The sequence below is a fragment of the Neolamprologus multifasciatus genome, chromosome 1 (assembly GCF_963576455.1).
Source record: "Neolamprologus multifasciatus chromosome 1, fNeoMul1.2, whole genome shotgun sequence".
Classification (NCBI taxonomy): domain Eukaryota; kingdom Metazoa; phylum Chordata; class Actinopteri; order Cichliformes; family Cichlidae; genus Neolamprologus; species Neolamprologus multifasciatus.
In genome coordinates this window covers 28,711,541-28,728,902 of record NC_140439.1, presented here as the reverse complement: position 1 = coordinate 28,728,902, position 17,362 = coordinate 28,711,541, and the positions used below count along the sequence as shown (strand labels likewise).

Below are 17,362 nucleotides of genomic sequence, written 5' to 3'. Positions count from 1 at the left end.
ACCCATACACACACATGAAATGTTAATGGGGAATCCTTTCACATCCAGCAACATTTGAATTTACAAAGAATCACTGTTAGAATCAATTCTTAGAAGACTATATATGCATTGGTCATTCTGGTTATCATTTGCAACGTGGCCGCTGGAGCTTAAATACTGACCATTTCTTTTTCACCTCGTATTTTTTAGTTGGTGGCCATAAATCCTCCACAAAATGGCGGACAAAGTAAATAAGGGTCTATATAGTGAATAGGGAATGATTTCACACAGAGCCTAGGAGTGTGCCAATGCAGAGAGCTCAGTGAACCCAGACTGAAAAGTCACAGAGCCACCTGTTGGTCAGTTTTTGTGATTACAGGTCAAATCCCTCCATGCTCAAAGCAACATCACTGTCTTTTGTGCTGTTTCTCAGGCAACTGAAAGCCTGCGAAATGAGCTCAATTTTTCTCAAGGCCAGTGTCCTTTTTCTCCCATCAACACGATCTCCTTTGTTCTCTCTTGCTTTCTTCTTTGATCAGACGGAAAGCCCATGTCTACTGATGTGGTCGTCCTTGCAACAAACCTGGTGATTAGAGACACAAGGCGTCACCATGCTGGTGTCTATGTCTGCCGAGCCAACAAGCCCAGGACCAGAGAGTTTGTCATTGCTGCTGCTGAGCTGCAAGTACCCGGTAGGAGTTGTGTTATGTTCTCTATATGAAGATTAAAGCTTTTTCATGGAGACACCAATGTCAAAAGGTTGGTTCTCAATTTGAGACATTTTTGAAGAAGCACTGGCTTTCACATAGACCTCTGTTCATTAATCAGGAGGAGGAGAAAGAAATTAAGGAATCAGTCTCTTAAATTATCAATGTGTTTCCTAAACACTGGAATTGTTCATCTAACTGCTAATGTTAATGTCAAAGAGCTTTTTTAAAAAGATGGGCATGCCTAGCTGGTGTCTGTTAAAATAGATAAATTAATTTTAAAAAAAATTATTAAAATTATTAAAAACCAAAACTAGCAAAGCTCATTTTGATTTTAAACTGAAAATGTGTTTTACTTAGCAATTTTAACTTTGGCTTTAAACATTTAACATAAATGTGTCTGGCCTTCTCACTTGCTGGTGAATATCTATAAACTGACATTCGGTTTGATTTTGGGTACAGGAAGTTCTTCACTCTCTGGTTCATGCTTCTAGTCCAGTGATTAATCCTGTTTTTCAGGGTTTGATTGTATCAAACCCAAAATCTAGACATTTTTTGACAATAATTAAGTAGTTATTATTATTATTATTATTAATATTATTATTATTATTACTAATAGTAATTGTAGTAGTAGTAGGATTAGCAGTATATTGTTTTGTAAGACATGTCATTCACAATGCAAGTAAAGGAGGCAAAAAGACTGCTGCATTGCATATTGGGAGGTGTAGGCTAAAACTTAGAGTTGTGATGGCTTCATGTTACTTTAAAAAACATGTCTATAATAAAATTGAAAGATGCACTTCTTGCAAATTTCATGCACCTACTGTTATTAGTTTTCTCAAAAATGTTTTATTAGATGTTTTCTCTTCTTTTTCTAAGGGTCCATATTAAAATCTCATTATCATGAAAAAAGTACAAGCGCTGGGTCCCTCCAGTTTTTCATGGTGAAGATCTGGTAGTCTGGCTCTATGAATATGGGCTCTCATGATGGTACCTCAAAGTAACACAGAATAATTGGAGTCCCTAAAATATTTCATGTCTCAACTCTGACAACCTGTAGAAACCACAATTTTGCAGTTAGGGGACTTAGTTACAGCTTTCCATATACAAGGCATATAAAATTGTTTCAAATAATACACATTTTGTGAATGGTTTCACAGGTATTAAATACTGAATATATAACAAAAAATCATTTTCATTAAAGTATGCTTTTCCTCAAGTATGACAACATGTACCAAATCCAAATGAGCATTTTTAGAGAAAGCCTCTTAAGGAAACAAGGCTATAAAAATGCCTATAAACAAGCCTACCTACATCTGTTGCAATACTTGACAGTAGGGACCTGAAATGTTCCATAGTTCCTATTAACCCACTTAATCCCAAAACTTTCCTTGCAAAATAAGTGCATGCATTTTACATGCACTTTACATGCACTACACACAATATGTGCAATTGTAATAGGGGGGTTAAAACGGCAACAGTTGTTGCCAGTGGGATTAAAAGGGTTACGATGTGTATCTTTCAATTTCTTCAGGCAACGCTGAGGTGTTCAGATGGTAGCCACTTCATGAACTGACATGGAATGACCTCAGACTTTTTCTTCTAATTCTCCAGCCCCCCCAGTGATTCTTCAGGGCCCAGAGACAGTGTCTCTCTCCCGGGGAAACACAGCCAGGTTTTTGTGTAACAGCTCTGGAGAACCTCCTCCAGTGTTGCACTGGTTGAAGAATGGCCAGCCTATAAAGTCATTCAGACGGGTAAAGACCCAAAGCCCCGGAGTCCTGCTAATTAACCAGCTGGCTCTGGAAGATGCAGGCTACTACCAGTGCATAGCAGAGAACTGGCTTGGCACAGCCTGTGCGACTGCCAGGCTGACGGTCATTGTGAGGGAAGGTCTGCCCAGCCCTCCTCGCCACCTTTCTGCTACACCATACTCCAGCACAACTGCCCTGCTCAGCTGGGAGAAACCTGAGTACAACTCAGATCAAATCATTGGCTACTCTGTGCACTGCCACAGCACTGCAGGTCTGTCTCTGTGTCATAAATCTGTGTATGGGGGGCCACATGGCAAGCATGCTTACATTTGATTTGAACGTTTTCATCTTTCAGGCTCTGATAACGGGGAATATGAATTTGCAATGAACAATGACACCACTGAATATCTCTTCAGAGAGCTTCTGCCCCATACGACCTACACATTCTTTGTGGTGGCTTACTCTCCCATGGGTGCTAGCAGCCCGTCTCTGCCTATCACTGTAGAGATGCTGGAGGATGGTGAGTAATCACACTGATATACAGATAAAATAGAGCTACAAAGGTAAAGTAAGAACAGCCTGAGTTGCTTCAGTCACTCAAAGAAGATATATTATAAGCTTGTCAACCTTGCAACTAGTCAGGACATTTAAGCGCTCATGAGTCATTACTATTAGTGGTATCACTGAAAAAGACGTAGTATGTAAACTCAATTGAGCATTTTCCTTTCAACTGTTATTTAAAGTGCAATTCAAATTTTCATACCATTGCCAGATAAATGCAGTACACATTTAAACATTAAAAAAAATGTTGTGATGCTTAAAGTTTGACAAAATATGAATTGGACAACTTGTGTTTTTCTTTTGTCCAGTAACCATGCACATCTATAGCATAGGTTTCTTATATGTGTCAGAAATCTCACTTTATTCTTTTTTTCCTTCTTGAAGTGCCAAGTGCTCCTCCTCAGCTGTATATAGCTAGCACTTCCCGCACAGACGTCAAGGTGAAGTGGCATCCATTGTCCTCAGAGCAGAGTCGTGGAGTTGTTACCCACTACCGCATTGAGTACAGCATTTTAGATCAGTGTAAGTGTCCTAACATAAGCTGCACAGAGAAAACAAGAAATACTAGCAGCTGACTCGTCGCACCTGTTGCCCAGCAGCACTTTGGTTAATGTTCTTACATTTCTGTTGCTTTCTTGTTTGCCACTTTAATGACTTTTAATATAATACCTTTTTGTTTCTCAATACTTTTCATTTTCCACTGATTTATACATTAAAGTTTCTTTCAGTTGCATTTACTCAGTTCTTGAATGACAGTGTAAGTTGCCAAAACAAAATGCGAAAACCTTTGACGCACCTCTTATTCTTTGTATGTTATTAATGTAAATTATTTTAGTGTGTAAGTTATTAAATGCAGAATAGTTCAAATAATTATCAAAACAACTTAATAAGAGTAATGTTAATCATATTTATGAAAAATAGTAATCATCAAATATCTTTATCAGTCTTAAAAATCCTGTAATAGTCGTACTCTATTCATGGCTCACATCGTTGGTAATGTGTTCCCACAGCGGACTCTGTGTTTTCCGTGGAGGTGGGGGGGAATGAGACACATTTTACACTGAGAGGGCTGCAACCCAGCCAGACTTACCTACTGAGAATAGCTGCTGGAACTGCCATTGGCTTTGGGGTTCCTTCCGAGTGGGTTCAGCACAAGACACCTCCCATTGATAGCGATGACAGCATGGGTAAGAAAGACATTAGATAATAGTTTGCTTAACAAACATATTTTAAAGTGAAATGTTAAATATTTTCTACATGATTAAAATAAACTGAAATAAACTTCCCTAAAGTAAGGCAATAAACTAAATATTTCTTCTTGAAGCCACAGTTCATCTTGAATTTCTTCTCTTACCAGTAGAATTCTTTATCCAGATTGTTCTGGTGCAATTTGAACTGGCTCATTATCAGTACAAAATGATGGTACAAAATGGTGTTAGCTAACACTGAAGCTTTGCAAAGGACGAGGCCATTAAATATTTATATCCTGTCATACTGTCACAAACACAAGCCTCTCATCACAGATAGATGCAAGCTTAATTCTGCACATTCTGACATCATTGGCATTGGTTTAGTTCACCACAAAACAATTCTTGCACAAAATTGCTCACAACAAGGTTGTTTTTTTTTTTTTTGGTTACCTGTTCATCATTTCATGAAAGCTCCAAAATCAAGTAAATCACACCTAAATAATCTAGATCAATGATGGGAAATTAATTTTCCAATGGAGCTAAATAAGAAACTGGGACTGTATTGGAGAGCCGCACCAATAAGCCATCAACAAAAGTCCCAGATAGATAATATTAGATGCCTGAAAAATAATATTGGACTGAAAAATCCCTCTGTAACATGTCTCACAACATTAACAACTCAAAGTAATTAGATCCATGCATGGGCACACCCTTCACTCTCCTTTCTCCTGGTTTTGGAACTCACATAACTTCACACTATACTTTAGAAAAACACAGAATAGATGAACTGCCTACTGTACTCATGGGATATCAGGTAGCAGCACTATAAGCATCTTATGAAATTATAGCTGTAGTGAAAGTCTGATGGTTCATTTAAATAATACCTGTATCTGGAACTAATTCATTTTTTTCATGTTTTTTTTTTCAAGTGATCTTTGCTCCTAATGAGCTGAAAGTTAGAGCCAGTGTGAACACACTTAATGTCACATGGCAGCCCTCACCCAATCACACGTTGGTCTCTGGTTACAAGCTGTCCTGTCGAGAAGTCGAGGCTGAAGAGACGGCCAATGGGGAAAGGACAACACAGACACACACCATCAGGCTCCGTAAGAAGGCTAGATATCATCTCCTCACTGGGCTAGGTACGTTTTTGGAAGCGGCCTCTCTGTATATAATAATGTTTATTGTTTTATAATCTTCACTTTATCTGCAGTTAATTTGTTGAAGTGATGACCATTTGGAAATTTTTCAGGGGTTTTTGGTACACTGACCACATATCAAGGTTTTTAAGGATGTTTGATTCAAGGCAGATGACTGCTGGGTTTTTTATTTACCCCTGTCCTTGGCAGAAAAGTAAAAGTAAAAGTAAAAAAACAAAAAAAACAAAAAACAAACAAATTCAACATTTCTTTGAAAAATATCATTGACGATAGAGCATTTGGCTACAGGTACCACCACAAATGCCCATAGATCTCTAGTTGTGCATAATAGGAATATCATCGTGTCTCCTTCTGTTCTTGTACATTGGTATCAGGCCCTGACCGACAGTTTGAGGTGAGGCTATGGGCATTCAATAAACAGACAGACGGAGCAGCTGCAGTGTGGAAGGGAAAGACAGAAAAGCCTCATGCACGTAAGCTTTCTTTTTGAATTTGTACATGCACAAATAAATGAATGAATGCAACACATTTATGTCTTGACCTTCATCACCTCTATGGTGTGATGAAAAAGAAAACAAAAATTACACTTTCCAAGAATCAAAGAAAGTAAAGCTCACTTCCATGTTAAAGCACCAACAACGCCTGGGCCACCACCTCCATTGCCCCCGAGCAATATCCAAGCCACAGCCAACAGCTCTACTTCTATCTGGCTGCGATGGGAGAAACCGCGGTTCAACAATGTACACATCATCGACTACACAGTGCGCTGCAGCCCAGCAGGAACCACCAACGCATCCATGGTTTCCTATTACACCAGGTCAGAATACCAGGCTACACATGTGAAATTGAATGATGTTTGCAATATGCAAGAGATATTGAACCTGAATGACACAAATCCCGATAAAGTCACTTTCACTAAGCCTATTTAAAAGTGACCTTAGTAACTATAAAAGGACTTTAATAAGAACTCTAATACTCAGATAAACATCTTTAGAAATAATGTATAACCTCAAGAGATGTAATATTGTTAGAATGAAATTGGCCCTAAGAATTACAGATTCCTGTGTTTTTTTTGTACACTCTTCGTATTTGAACTGATTAACCCTCTCCCCTTGAAAACTGCTTTAAAAACACCTGTTTGCTTGCTTTCTTCTCTTAGAGCAACTTGGATTCATTTCTTAAAAGAAACAGTTTTCTATTCACTAGCAGACAGTGTATTTTCATTATCAGTCTTCAGAGTATATAATTAAATGTCATATTAAAAATAATATGACATTTAATTCTAAAAGTTCTTAGACATATTTCTACAAATTTTCGTCTATATTGACATGATAGCAGCACATCGTTGCTGCAGATTTGTCAGGTGCACATGTAAGATGAGAATCTCTCATTCTATCACACATCAAAGGTTGTCTGTTGGTAACTATGAAGGCCATTTGAGTACAACGAGCTTATGTTCAGGACCAGAATGATTTGAGCTTTGTGGCATGGCACGTTATCCTGCTGGAAGTAGCCATCGAAAGATGAGCACACTGAGGTCAATAATTGACAAACAGTATCTGCAACAATACTCGGGTAGACTATGAGATTGAAACCATTAGACCACCGCCAGGCTGAACTATCAACATTGTCAAACTATCTTTACTTCAGATTTTGACCCTACCATCTTCTGTTGCAGCAGAAATAAAAACTCATCACACCAGACAATAGATGTCCAATCTTCTATTGTCCAATTTTGGTGAGACTGTGCAAATTATATCCTCAGTTTCCTCTTCTTAGGCAGGAGTGACACCTGGTGTGGTCTTCTGCTGTTGTAGCCCATCAGCTCAAAACAGTCTAGATGTTCTCATCTGACCTCTGGCATCAGCAAGGCGTTTTCACACAAACAACTGGCCCTCAATGGATATGTCCTTTTCATTCTATTCTATGTAAACCATAGAGATGACAGTTTCTGAAATACTCAGACCAGCCCTGTAGCACCATGCCAAATTGAAAGTCACTTAAATTTCTTCCCCCTTCTTATGCTCAGTTTGAACTTCAGCAGACTGACCATGCCTACATACCTAAATGCAGTTTAGTTACTACCATGCAACTAGCTGACTAGAAATTTGCATTAACCAGGAGTTGAAAAGGTTTACCTACTAAGTGACCAATGAGTGCAGTAAATAACTGATGAAGATGAATATTAATTAATTAATTAAATATGTTATAGCAGAATATTTAAATAACCCAGCAAAATTTCATTTAAGACAGCACATATGTGTTTTTCCATGTGATTTTGACATAACCTATACTACTACCCATTCAGGACTCTCATCTTTGTATATTCCAGCTCTGCACAAGAGATTTTGCTTGGGGCACTGAAACCCTTCACTCGCTATGAGCTGGCAGTGCAGTCTAATGGAGCGAATGTGGTAGGACCCTTTAGCGGCACTGTGGAAGAGTCCACTCTCACTGACCGTAAGTTTTCAGCTTCAACCTGGATATTTCAGAGTTGGTTTTCTGTATGCTGTTGATGAACAAAAAAACAAAAAACAAGCACTGAATCTACTGTAGATGGTTCTTGACACATATTTGGTTCAAGAACTCATATTAAATATGCACTTCAAGTGAATCCTCCAGCCATCAGGTCTTCATTCATGTATGTGAAGCAGAGAAATGAAAAATCCTTTCTTCCATATTGTTTGCGGTCCACTTGAGTAAGTCACTTAACCTTAACATCTCACGAAGAACTACTCTGGGCCAAAATAGAAAATGTGCTTTTAAATGCATATCGATGTGTGGGATCCTGTTTCCTGCAGAAATAGAGAGCACATGACAAGGAAACTACAATATTTCTTTCTTTCTTTTAAGTGGGCAAATAAAAAAAGGAATTGTGTATATTTTAAGCCCTTCGTAATAAATTCATCTCAAAATAGAGTTATAAAATCTCCTTCCTACCCTTTAACAGGTGACAGACGAAGTTCACCCTCATTCATTTCTAAGGTTTTACACATGAGAGCAGAATTTAAAACAAAAATCTAGCCTTTTAAAATGATTTAAACACAACCTCAGATGAACAACACATGACATACTACATGATGTCAGCCAAAATGCAGAAGCAGTGTATGATAAACTAAGTACACTCCATGGTTCAGTACCGTTTAAAACCACCTTTAGCAACAATAAATTTAAGTAACTTGAAGTAATTATTTTCTGTTTAAACTAACCAGGAATTTTGGCCCACTCTTCTTTACACTGTTGCTTCAGTTCTTTAAGGTTTGTGAGAATATATTTATGCACGGCTTAAGGTCTTGCCACAGCATTTCAATCTGATTGAGGTCATGACTTTAACAGAAATTTGCTGCACCTTATTTTTTTTGCAATCCTGTTGTGGATTTGCAGATCGACCTGTGATGTCCCGTTTCAGCCAAGTTTTAGCTGGCAGACGGCCTAACATTTGACGAAACTTTTGTGAAGATATGCTCGGCTTGGTGTTCTATAGATATAATGGTGTGCATTATTTGCAGTGCATAAACAGAAATCTGTTCATATTTTTCTTTTACCCTTTTTGGGCATTATTTACTGTTTGCTACAGCACCAAAAGTCAACAAATATTCACAATTACCTTTAAAGAATAATAAGAAAATAACATAATGAAAACATGCAAGATTTAACCTTTTGATTTAAACATATTTCAAAAGGCACTATCTTAGTAAGAAACTACTAAAACCCCTGCTTTTATACTTACACTTGCTGACTGATCATCAGTAGCAACCAGGTGCTGCTAATCAAGTGCGTTTGATTAGCAGCAAGGGTGCACCTCACACACTGCTTCTGCTAGCAAACCTATACAAACAAACATACCCTACGACAGGGGTCCCCAATCCCCCAATCCCAGTCCACGAGGGCCGGTGTCCCTGCAGGTTTTAGATGTGTCCTTGATCCATCACAGCTGATTTACATGGATAAATTACCTTCTCAACATGTCTTCAGTTCTCCAGAGGCCTGGTAATGAACTAATCATGTGATTCAGGTGTGTTGACCCAGGGTGAGATCTAAAACCTGCAGGGACACCGGCCCTCGTGGACTGGGATTGGAGATCCCTGCCCTACGATCATTATTGTTTGATGCCGATGTGTTATATTGTGCCATACTATTATATATTATGACATTCCATTTAGTGTTTAATTGAGCCTTCAAATGTACAAATATGTACGATTGCAGGATCTGTTTAAAATATTTGTATATAACATGTCCTAGGGTAGGCTTATGCAAAGTTTCATCAAGACTGATCCACCTATCTTGGAGGAGATGGGGAACATACAAACATACATGCATATATGCTCCGATCATTATAGAAAATGATGATATTGCCTTGGTGTATTATGTTACGTGTTGTCGTTCATCTTTCAGGTCATGTTTAAATAATTTTAGAACCTGCTAAGGACCAGATGTTTTTTTTTCTGTGTCCTGATAAACAAAACCACAGAACTGAAAAATAGTGCACTTTTTTCATATGACTGTAACAACACACCCCTTTATAAAAGTTGAACTTTTTGTTGGATTAACTTATGATTATTATGCCGGTTTTATTAAATTGTGTCAATGTTCTTCTCCAGCTAGCAAGGTAATTGTATGCAGTTCATCCTCAGATGGTGCAGCTTATGGGTATGAAGGTGTGCGTTTGTGGATGCAAGTGAGTGTGTGCTCATTCATGTAAAAATCAGCATGTTGGCTGGCTAGTGGTTTGCAAACATAGAAATAAGCAGGTGGTGATAATGACTGACAGCTCTAATAAAACACCCAAGTGTAGTAGTAGCTCTCACTCTGGCCAACAACTTCTCTCCCAGATGTGAGTGATAAGTGCTGAGTGGGCCACTGTTAATAATAACATTGACACCAGTAACCCCATCATGCTCTCCACTACTGTGTGTGATCACCTGGGCCCCTTGTTCTTTCTCCTATTGCCCTGCACGTCCCTCTCTCCTGTACCCAGGTGGTAGGGACATGAGGACACAGATGGTTGTCACACAAATATCAAATCCCCCACAATGACAATATACATTCTCCAGCTGTGAGGCCTCATTTCGGGGCTCTAATTACTGACCTGACCCTCCCTTCCCCTTCAGGGCCTTCCACACCTCCCGAGGAGCTGCAGATGACTACGCTGGACTCCTCGTCGGTGCTGGTGAGCTGGCACCCTCCACTGGAGCCTAATGGTATCATCATCAGCTACTGGATTTTGTACAGTGGCAACCTCAGTGAGCCAGAGCATTTATGGAAGAACGTCTCCCAGGATGGTGGGTGTTTCTTTTCACGACACACAAACAGCATTAAATGTATATTTTATTTTTATATTTACAGTAATATTTGCTCTCTCTATGATACACATTATTTTGCCTATTTTAAGATTTGTTTTCTCTCTCACAGGGAGTATTACCAGTGTAGAGGTCCAGGGATTGGCCAGTGGCACTCGATATTTTTTTAAGGTGGGGGCATCTACTGAGGTGGGGCCAGGGCCTTACTCACCTATAAAGGAAGTTCATACAAGCCATCAAGGTATGTGTCAAGCAGAGGTTATATGGGTTATATAAAACTGCAGTTTTGCAAACCATGAAAATGCATTATTTTCATTGCACTGTTACTGTAAAAGATTTAATGTCGTTTTATATAGTCCTGTGGGAAAGCAGAAGTTCTGGGCGTTTCTGTGGGTGTTTTTCATTGTCGCATACCGGTTTCCTCTGTTTTGTTTTCTAATCTTTCTCGCTGTGTGAAAAGCACACATACACTCTTAATGATAGTCTCACACTTCCTGTATATGCACATAGTCCTTCTAATTAAAGTAAGTAATTTGTCTTAGCTGCCAGAGAAAGACTAGCTTTCCATAAGCTTGTTATTTCTCTTCTCCTAGTCTGCATCTTAAATATATTAAATGTCAGATATCAAAGGGTGGCTTCATCAGTGACCCCAGGGTTAATTTTCAATTACTGCTTTGTGTACATAACAGAATTTGCTATGAAAGTAATTTCTTTACTCTCATGTCAATTTGTGATTAGGCTTGCAGTCTCACTACATACTTTTTAATTCCATCAGTCAGCGTTTTAGCTTTCGTAATTATTAAATGCCCTGCTTTTCTTTAAACACAGAGCCATTGACTTCCCCAAGAACTATTAAGGATTAAAGCAGGAGTTAGGAGTTATGCTGGGGACATGCTATCTGGAATATTTTTATCAGTGCAAGAAGCAGCAAAATGCTTTTTTGTTTAGTTTTTTCTTTTCAGGCAATTGTCCTAATAAAAAAGGTAGAGTAACAGGGGTTTTTTTTTGTTCATATGGGCTTTAATAGTGTTTGCAGATAGCAGTGGTAGTGGGACTCAGGTAGCTAGTCGGCTGGGAAAGAGAGCTACTGCCATCTGTTTCCTCTCCTCTTCTAATCTAAACTGCCAAAAACACGCAGCATAAATTCATTTTAATGAAGGTCTGCTCTTAAATGTTGCCCATCGCTTTGCTGCTATAAGCTTGACTTACCTGAAGAAATCAATGCATTTTAGCAGGCCTTATATAACAGACCTGCACAAGTTTTACAAATAATAGTATTTTTTAAGATGGGCTTTTTTGTACAATTCATGAATCTCAGGTAACAGATCAAATATCAAAATCTGTAAGTTATAGTCAGTATATCTGGAAGGGCAAAAAAGCCCTGTTGTTTATACTAATAGATTTTTTTCTATTTCCATGTTATCTCAATATTTAACAGAGCTGGACATCCATGCAGTGACAGGCATTATAGTGGGTGTGTGCCTAGGACTGATATGCATCCTCCTTTGCATGTGTTTCAGCTTTCGTAACAGCAAATCCAGGTATGATTACTCTAGAGTTTTAGCACTCATACAGTGGCTTACTTGTTTTACTGCTTATGAACAAAAGGACACGTAAAATAGAATGTATCTGTGTGTTAATGTTTGCTCTAAATAGGGAGCTATCTGGGGCTCTGGACTCTACAGCTGTGATACCTCAGTATAAGAGAGGAGGCTGCCCCATTCCCTCCAACATACCAGAGTGCAGCAACAGCTATGAGTTGGAGACATTGATGCCGGCAGGTAGCCAAGAGTCTGGTCAACCGCCAGCAGAGGCCCCAGAAGAGCAGAGTCTGATGGCAAGTGCTAATCCATTGAATGGGGAAGGTGATGCTCCTGCACCTGAACCCAAGGTCTACATTTTCAAGGGGAAAGTTTATTTTTAGATGGGCATTGGATATTTTCTCTCTATGTGTTGTATATATAGAAACTTTCCCCTTTTTTCATTTTTTTTCTTTATAACTCTCACATTTTGTTGAGGGAAAATACTGATTCTGGTGTTTCAACTATGTTGTTCATTTTATAGGCTGCCTGGAACGGCTCTGTAAGCCATAACTGGGCCAACAGAATCACAAGATACAAAGACACCCTAATAGAAGATTCTCCAACACTCGTGAATGGAGCTCTCAACATGCTAATCACTAATAATGGCATGGTAATTTGTTGAACAAAATATGACTTTCGTTGTCTATATTAGGCAACAACTGTTCTCTCAAAGACTTTCTCCAACTGTATTTCTAATTGACAGTTTAGTAAACCCAGCCGCACATCACATGTTGCTAAGTCTTTCACGCTTACAGTTTAATATGCTACTGTCCTTGTTTCACCCTATTAAACTTTTAAATCAACAAATAATACATTTCAGAATGAGGTTAAAAAAATTTGTGACGGGTGATTGATTTTACCACCTGAAATCATTATTTTCACTGCCAGATGCTATCATAAACATCAGGCTAATTAAGCTAAATTTAGCTGCGACAATTGACTTTTTAATGCATCCCGTCTCTAAATGAGGACTTTAATGTGCATTGGATGGCTTTAAACAGTAGATAATATTGTTTTTATAAAGTAAAATATTGTTTTCAAAGACTATGTCCCAAGTTTCACATCACCAGTTAAAGGGCAGCATATTCACCTCTTTGAGCTATAAAAAAGAGGGAAAAAAATATTTTTTGCATTTAATCTCAGCGCTAGTTAATTCCAACATTAATAATTTGTTTATTAAATGTAGTTAGTTAAGTACTTGGTTTTTAGCTGATGAAGCTAGTTAGCCGGGTATGCTAAGAAAAGTAACATCCTACATTAGCACAGGCATTGTGGGTAAATGAACAAATGAGGAACTGTCAGAGAATTCATTTGTTCAGGGTGATAAACTAATAAAAAGAAAATCTCATGTAACAGTGACACTGTTTCATTGCAGGAAGAAGATAATTTGAGTACATCCATGTGCAGTAACCAGGTTGAGGCAGAAGTCATTGTTCATTCTGAGCTTTTGGACACAGGGAGGGAGAAAGAAGAGGAGGGCTATGAAAACACGGATTCTAACACCACCTTGGGACCCTCATTGTCAGAGGAAAAGTATTCCTCTTTGAGCCAGCCGAGTTCGCAAGAAGAAGAGGAACATCTAGAAAAACTGTCACTATCCCAAAGCTCCTCAAATCTTCCCTCAGTAAAGCTGGTGGCTACTTACAATGGGGAAATTGAAGATACAGGACACCAGCTGACTGCAGACACAGCACCACATCAGGAAATGGGTCTAACCAATGGTTTCCATTCTCCTAAGATTGTGCTGAGGTCGGAGCGTCTGGAAAATGGGGACTCTAGACACTGTCCATCTGCAGCAGGGAAAGCCATCTCTCCTGGCCTGTCCCCTTCCCCCTTTGTCAGCACCGGACTTGTCCACTCTACCTCAGCAGCACACAGTTATCTGTGCCCATAGCCTCTGCATGCAGGGCATCAACCCCATATGGATTTTCTTTTATGTACCCAAGAAAAACAAACCCAAGGATTATTTTTATGCACCTCATTATTAGCTTTCTTTCTCTTCCTTGCAAAGTTTTATAGGTACTTTGAATCCATTGTTTCATACTTGTGTATATAGAGTAAACATATACGGTATATTTTTAGTGGTAGAGTACTGTATATGGGTATGCATTCTCTATCATTGCAACCACAGTTTCCTCTGGGTCTTTCCTATCCATAGGAAGGAAAAAGATTTAACCAAGCAGACGGACATGAATTGGAGAAGGCATTTCTCACTCTGTCGTAAATGGCTCTGTTCCACTCAGGAATGAGAAAAGGCCAGGAATTTTCCGTGAGTGAGTGCTTGGACAGGTTATCATCACTGATGAATGGATTGGAAGCACAGGGTCTCCCTGGGTTTGGTAGTGTGGATGCTACTTCAGTGTGGCACTTAGGAATAAGCCTTAAAGAGTATCTTCACACTCTGCAAGTGCAGAACACCTGTGCCTCTCTCCAGCCACCTGCTGTCTCAGGGTCCACAGCCACACACACACACACACGCATACACACACACATACAAACACACAAACACACAGAAAGCTAAAAACCTCGCTAATTCCTCGATATTGCATGTAAAATTCAAACAGTCATGTGTAAACACACATTTAGATACATTTCATGACTGGAATGTGGGGGTCTCAGGTGCCTAATTATTCTAGGTGCATTTATAACCTCTGTATATTTCTAAATATTACATTGAGTCCAAGTACAAAAAATGTCAATTGGAAACATATGAAGTATACAGATGTGGAACGTGAAGTATTCTTTTCCAAAATGCCATATATCCCTGTGGTGTGATTTTGTAATCCAGGGACAATTGAAAAGTAAAACATGTTTTCTTTTGGTTTTTATATGTCATTTATGGAATTATAGTATTTAGATGTTTATTTTGGTATTGGTTTGTGTTGATGGGAGTTTTTGAGAGGAGGTGTTACAACTGTACATCTGTAGACCACTCTCCTTTCTTTAGCTCCTAAATGGGGATGCACCATTGTCCCTACTATTGTCAAGATACTGTGCCATTGTGTCAAGATACTTTTTTCCCCCTCTGTAAACGTATTTTTAATATGAAATACTTGCCACAATCCAAAGTATATAGTGTATTTGATTTGATTCTGCCTGACTCAAAATGTCCACAACTCTTTGCATTGATTTTGACAGACTTCAACACGATCAGCTAGAAAGGAAGGCAAAAATATACAGTGCTTAACAAATTTATTAGTCAGCCAAAAGTGTGGTTTATGCCATTGCTGAACCTGACTAACAGTACTGATACCTACCCAAATCTTTTGTTTTCTGTAACGGTCAGTATGTACAATCTCTAATTGAAATCATATTTCTTATGTTAAATTCTAAATATTGTTGTTAGCCATGAATTTTCAAATTTACTATTATACAAAAAAAGCTGAAGAATAGTAAAGCCAAATTACAGTTATCTAGCCTTCATGAACACAAAAAAATAGTTTTAGTGGTTGGATGTTACAATATGCTTTATAAATTTCTGATTTCTCAGAGATGTTCAGTGTGCTGGTCGACATTTGGGCATAAAAATACAAAAATTATATATTTAGTTTTCAATGTGTATTTAACAGACTTCTAAAATATTTCTGTTTTCTTGTTTTTATGACAGGTCATCTAATAAATTTGTTCAGCACTATATGTGATCCATTTTTTAATGTTTTTTTTTTTTTTATCTTTGAAATTGTTCCTTATATATTCAATCAGTCATTTTCAAAATTAAAACGTTCATATTACAAGCAGTGATTCAGCATCGGTTCAAGGAGGGTAGAGACTGGTGCATCCCTACTTCTTATCAACAGCACTACCTCATTTATTTTCAGGACGGTTTCCAGTGTGATTTAAGTAGTTTTATGTAACTAGCACCTTTTGAGATCTTATTCTTAACTTGTCTGATTTTACAGCATTTAATATTTGAAGGAATAATCATCCTGCAGTGACTGTATGTGTTATGTCAAACTGGAAATTATGTCTCTTTAGTGCATTGCAGCTTCCTCTCAGATTTCTAATAGATTGTGTCTGTCAGTGTAAAGTTACCCTTTCCTGCAACATTGCTGTACTGAAAAAGAAATACATAACCCTATGGCTTTGATGTGATGCATCTGAAACTCGTCCACCCAGTGGCATGTGGTTTCAGAACTATACTTCCAGTCAAAGTAGAACCAAATATAGGAACGTTCTACCAGTTTCTGTAATCCGGTCAGTCAATCCAATGTTAGGGTTTTTATTGGGTTCTAATGATAAACAAAATGTTGGAATATGACTTTTTTGAATTCAAGTTGCCCTAAATATAAGGTAAAATTGTGAAAATATTTGAAGCAGGCTATCAATTTTTTTTTCTTGCCTGCTTCAGGTCACTAATGTATAATAAGAGTTCTGTCCTGGATACTTAGTGCATGATGACAAGGACGTGCGACACTCATTACTCATTAGAGTAATTCGTAGCTACAGATGGCTCAAGTCTTTGCATCCCTTATACAACTTACATTTTCAAAAGGCTTTATCAGGTGCTTCACTTCAAAAAGAGAGTTTTTAAAATGATAATACTGTTCTGGGGGGACTTTTTTTCCTTTTTTTTCCTGTAGATTCAACTCTAAAACAATAGCAGGTCCACAGAGCTTGTGAGCAGTAATAATAATGTCATCTATCTCAAAATATAATCTTAGCATTGAGTCAATCCCTGTTTATGATGTCTCATCTTCTCTCAGGTCGTTTTTCTAGCAGTGATGATGGAGCTCAAATACTTCAGCAGCAGAAATGGAAATTGTTGTTTGTTGACATTAATGAAAAAAGCTCAGTGTGTTCAGTGTTCCCGCTAAAAATGCTTTCCTTGCCAAAATTTCTCAACAAAATTTTTTGCCTTGACCTTTATCTACCCAACATCAAAGTATGACTGCCATTTATTTATTTATTTTTCACTTACAATAGCAGTCATTTACAGACAGAAATGAATGTGTGGAAACCCTGTGTGAAACATTGATTGGAAATTCATTAAGAAAGAAAGTGATATTCGTTGCATCTGGATGATTCACTGCCAGTTACAGAAATTATTATTACACATCTTCAAAATGCCACCATAAAAATGTCTGGCACTCAGTTTAAGGTTTGTCTAACCCACTTAAGTGGTCCATAG

General features: G+C 38.2%; 1 protein-coding gene across 1 annotated transcript in view; it reads left to right on the top strand.

The window, feature by feature from the left end:
• Positions 1-17,054, top strand: part of igdcc4 (immunoglobulin superfamily, DCC subclass, member 4) — a 55,265-nt gene extending 38,211 nt beyond the window's left edge. Inside the window, exons 6-20 of the mRNA XM_085156397.1 lie at positions 519-671; positions 2,301-2,711; positions 2,796-2,960; positions 3,386-3,523; positions 4,012-4,188; positions 5,121-5,333; positions 5,726-5,824; positions 5,982-6,168; positions 7,684-7,811; positions 10,463-10,633; positions 10,764-10,892; positions 12,090-12,192; positions 12,308-12,488; positions 12,716-12,844; positions 13,610-17,054. Of these exons, the coding sequence (XP_085012523.1) occupies positions 519-671; positions 2,301-2,711; positions 2,796-2,960; positions 3,386-3,523; positions 4,012-4,188; positions 5,121-5,333; positions 5,726-5,824; positions 5,982-6,168; positions 7,684-7,811; positions 10,463-10,633; positions 10,764-10,892; positions 12,090-12,192; positions 12,308-12,488; positions 12,716-12,844; positions 13,610-14,128 (2,903 nt within the window). The 3' untranslated portion in view covers positions 14,129-17,054. The remainder of the gene's footprint in view (positions 1-518; positions 672-2,300; positions 2,712-2,795; positions 2,961-3,385; positions 3,524-4,011; positions 4,189-5,120; positions 5,334-5,725; positions 5,825-5,981; positions 6,169-7,683; positions 7,812-10,462; positions 10,634-10,763; positions 10,893-12,089; positions 12,193-12,307; positions 12,489-12,715; positions 12,845-13,609) is intronic.
• Positions 17,055-17,362: the final 308 nt, after the last annotated feature.